Source organism: Protomyctophum bolini, assembly GCF_963924005.1.
Source record: "Protomyctophum bolini genome assembly, chromosome: 15".
NCBI classification, from domain to species: domain Eukaryota; kingdom Metazoa; phylum Chordata; class Actinopteri; order Myctophiformes; family Myctophidae; genus Protomyctophum; species Protomyctophum bolini.
Window position 1 is genome coordinate 40,950,435 of NC_137876.1, and position 4,736 is coordinate 40,955,170.

The window sequence follows — 4,736 nt, forward strand, 5'->3', positions numbered from 1 at the left end:
ATGTTTGACGTTGCAGTCTCAGCTGGTAGAGCCATCATACTGGTTACCATAAATGGTAGGAATTTAAGTCTTAATCTATGTAGATGCACACACCGTATGTGTTTAATAGACATTTCTTAAGTTATGTCTCATTTACTCTCAGGCCGCTATGATCTTCGCCTCCCAGTGCTGTCGTGCAAACGGTGCTCTAAGCAGTGGTCTCCGGAGGTCAGAGACTTTATTAGAAGTGGCTACTGGCCTGGAACCATGCAAGGCCAGACGCTGTTCCACCAGGATGTCTTCCACTCCTTTGAGGCAATGAAGACATCAGCTCCAGCGTTGTCTAGACAAGCCTTCACAAGCATGTTGGACCAGAGGACAAGGCAGTTTGGAAGAGTAAGTAATTAGTTTGTCATGTCGTTAAGCCAGTTTATTTAATTTTATTTATGTAGCAGTCATATTCATTATTATATCTTTTCAGACTGGCAAAGTGAATGCAGGTTCTTTTCAGACAAGCTTTCTGCAGTATATGTACTGCAAGTCTGTTGAGAACCAGCTTCACGGAGATGAACAACGCTTTGTCTGTCCTGCTTGCACACCGGACATGCTGGCTGTTTCAGTTGATGGCAACAGAAAACTGTACAGGTTCCAGCAAACAAACCAGTTAGTTTGTCTTTGTCATTCCTATAAACACTATCGTAATGTTTATTTAAGATGACACTTCAGCTGTTGAATGTAATGACTAACTTTTGTGGCCTTGTTTTGAAAATGTGTGTACATAGGAGTGCAGAGCCAGGGTTCTTTGATGGCTTGTTCTTGGCAAAAGACTCTGAGGTGTTGACGTTTGTTGAGGATGTCCGAGGAGTTTTACCAAGTGTACGTTTTAAACGAGTGAAAGATTGCTCAGCCAAAAAGTCTTGACTGTAGTAATTATGTTTCAGCATTGAGTCCTGCACAATTGACAATTGTCTTTAATAAACTATTAAAACTGTATGTTCTAACTATGTATTTGGTAGACTGCGGGAAAAGCGACGTGCGGGAATTCGCACTGGCGAGCTGCAAGGGAGACGTCTAAGCAGGCCAACACGTTAGACGAAGAAGGCATTGAAGTTGCTGTTTGTAGGCACGGATTCCTTCTTAGAGGTTAGTATTAGTATTGATGTAGTCTTGATGAATTGAACATAAGAATATATATCATGATTATTACAAGCACAATAATATGCTCCTAATCACCCCCCCAAAGGTCTGAATATGTACAGAGGAGAAATCTTTGCCTACCCAATGTTTCTCCAACGAGAGTACAAGAGTGCCACCTTCTTGGCCATGGATGTGACCTGCAGATACGTACCTTACCTGGAGAAGGTGTCTGAGAACCTGGGCCATCTTCGACCCCTTCTGAGAATGAAACCCTGCTTGTCGGTCATGCATGCTAAGGCACACACTACAAAATGCGAGGTGATGCGTCATACTGCTTGATGTTGACGTAAATTTGTAATTTAGATTGTCACAATGCATGGCAATGTTGGTCACAGAACAATGGTCTGAACTGACTCAAACTATATAACTATAGTGACTTATGGCTATGCATCAATATTGACCCTGCGTTTGGCCACACTGTTCATACTTCCTATAGATCCAGTGGAATGCGAGGAACCAGGAGGGAGTTGGGACCACTCTCGGTGAAGAGGTTGAGCAGGTCAACAGTTTCCTGTCCAGATGTGCCTTGACCACCAAGTATATGATGAAGTCAGGTTTGTAAGCTTATTTAACCCCTGCTACTGTTAGCCTGCAAAGGTACAGTACATTAAACATTTTCAACAATCTTATTTGGATTTGTGTTTACAGTAAGAACTGACATGCTCACAGTCCATGCCATGGGGTGGAATCTCCGGAAAGCCAATGGCCTACACACCGCGTTGTCTTCCCGATACAAAAAGGTATATTCGTTTCTTAAAAAAGCCGTAATGTGTAACTGATCATGATTCAACTTCAAATCCTATTTCATGAACACATTTGTAAATGACAGCATTCTGTATTGCAATTTTGCAGACCATCCAGAAGACTTTGGCGGTAACGGAGGAACTTGGGAAGCTGCAGGAACAGTTTAAGGTCACAGATGACATGCTGCAACAGTGGGTCGTGGATGTGAAGCAGTGGGCCACCAGTGCCGGTAAGAACGATGTCCTCACATGGACAACGCAACAATGTGTGTGGGGGGAAGAATCAATCTGACTGCTGACAATGAGTACATTTTTGAGTGGTGCAACCACTCCCTTACGGAGCTGTGGGTGGGTGCGTCTGGGCACAAACACCTGTGCGCAAACACGTACGCACATATTAACTGTATATATATGGTGATTTTGGGTGAAAGTACAGTACAGAGGGTACAGTAGAGGGACCCCCACACGGTAACTCTGTCATTTCTGAACCGTTCACCTTCACAAGAATTTTAACTAGAATTTATTTATTTTTTCTTAGGAAGTGCAACAGCCAGGACTGTGGACTTGGATGTGCATGGTTTGCAGCTCTCCATGGAATCCCTTTTTGTGAGCATCTGTCAGAAGAAACATTACATTTACAGACAAAATGGTATGTCTTAAAATGAAATCATTTAGCTGGCACTTGCAGTATGTCTGTGTTTGTTAAGGGACTGATTTGGTTGTGTGGTGTCATTTCAGCTTTCTTTGTGGAAAAATATCGTGTTTTGTAATTCTACTCTTTTACAGATCGCAATAAAAGGCGGCAGAAGATCAGCCAGAAGATTGGCCAGGAAAAGAAACGGTTGTTAGATGAGGTCGAGAGGTATGTAATGGATATTTTCGAATGCTTAATAGATTGCCAAATATATAATCATAATTATAGTGATCTGTATGCTGCTCTGCCTCAATCTTCAGGATAAATTCTCAATGCTTATTTAAATTTTACATTATAGGTACAATCAACAACCTGATGTCAGCCCTGTGGATGTAAGCTCTGTCGTGCATAATCTGTCCAACAAAGTTGCAGAGAGCATGATTTGGCCTTGGCAGGAACGGAACACAGGTGTTCAATATGATATATCTCTTATTAGACTTCATGACCTTGTTTGGGAACTTTTTATTGTATTTATTTATCAATGTTATCATTATTAATGTTGTCATATCTTCACAGATGGTGTTGACATTCTAACAAAGAAGCGGCTCTTTGACCAGGTGATGCTTGCATCAAGACTAGCAGAGGAAAAGCATATTCTTATTAAGGAGATGATGCAGCACTGTGGCTTCTTAAAGGACTCTGTAGCAAAGGTGCAAACGCAGATGGGCACCGTTCTGTCACAGACGGGAAGTAAGTACAACTCAATCTGTGCAATTCTCAAGTGATGGCTATCGTGTTGGTATTTGGTTAATTTCAACTGCAGAATTCCCTGCAAATATTGTATCCCTATAAATTTTATCAAATAAGAACATGAGGTAGCTCTCTTTATAGCACATTACGCTTAATGTTCTTTCATATACATTCTAGCTTCTACAGCTGGATTGACAGAGGAGGGTTCGAGGGGCCGAATCTGTCTGCTCAAGAGGAAATTGGAGGACCTTAAAAATCAACAGCAGACTGCAGGGAGAACGTACAAGGCCATTCTGGGGCCAAATCCCCAGCTGTTGGAAGAAGAGGATGCTGAGATGGAGGAGGAAAGAGAGTGGCGACCAGAAAGCTCGGACGATGATGACGAGGAGGACTAATTACCAAAACTTTTTTATATTGACGCTTTTTAAATTTTTTTACCTGGGTATTTCCCAGAGTAATTTGTCAGGATTAGAGTCTGTGCGTGACATCATACCCGGAGGTTATGCAGGAACACCTGAGTGGGAAAAACTACTACTACTTTAGCCTTGATATGACTTTAATTTTTGGATGTATGGGCTATCTGGTTGCATTAAACAATGTTAAACTCACTTTGCCTTCATTTTGTGCATTCCCTCTATTTTATAATATGGTTTAGACTGATTATATCTTGTGCTGTGTTTATAATAGGCCATGTATGGCCGGTTGTCCTTTTATTGGGTTTTGACGTAACCAACTCTGTTGTAATCATTATGATATTATCACATCTGCTTGTGCAAGTATTTGTGTCCTGCAGCTGTCTGTTTGGTTATTTCCATAAAATAATAAACTTTCTTAAATGGAAAAAAGAGCATTGTTTTCTCACTACAAGTGTGTATACAGGGTAGCTGCACATCTCTTAAGTGACAATTTAATGATTTGAGAACCACTGCTCTGTATGGGCATTGCAAGTTACCGTATGAAATTGTGTAATTTATGTTATTGGATGCTAGATTTCTATCCTACATACTAGTTCCTTTGCATTTAGGGTGGACACTTTCTTTAGAAAGGTCATGTCAGACATAATGACCATTTGAACTCTGCAGTCGCCCTATAATGGATTATGAACGAGGCATAATCTGCTTAAAACTATAATTACACTTACTCAAATAGTCATTCTTTATAACAAGTATCTTATGACAGGTCAAGTATCATTGCTTGTCCCTGCTTGTATTTTCAATCAGATTTTGTCACTTCCACAATATACACTGGGCATACAGTGGAGAAAAATACCGTTCTCCACAACTGATTATGCTTCACATTTAAAAACAATAGACAAAGCCTATTAAAAAGTAAAAAGAACAACATTGGCAAGAGAAAGTGCTATTCATCTCTCAGGGCAGGAGTTCAACCAGAGGGTGGGAGGGGTCAGTCATGCTCATGGCCTTCCTGACACA

General features: G+C 40.9%; 1 protein-coding gene across 1 annotated transcript; it reads left to right on the forward strand.

Moving 5' to 3' along the window:
- Positions 1-239: 239 nt before the first annotated feature.
- On the forward strand, positions 240-3,698 carry LOC308329880 (uncharacterized protein; the record flags this gene model as incomplete). Its single annotated transcript, XM_080784381.1, has 13 exons — positions 240-375; positions 461-642; positions 762-855; positions 996-1,122; positions 1,223-1,434; positions 1,613-1,730; positions 1,825-1,916; positions 2,029-2,149; positions 2,458-2,568; positions 2,706-2,781; positions 2,912-3,021; positions 3,130-3,303; positions 3,481-3,698. Exons 1-13 carry the CDS (start codon positions 247-249, stop codon positions 3,696-3,698), a joined length of 1,764 nt encoding a protein of 587 aa, XP_080640507.1. The 5' UTR covers positions 240-246.
- Positions 3,699-4,736: the final 1,038 nt, after the last annotated feature.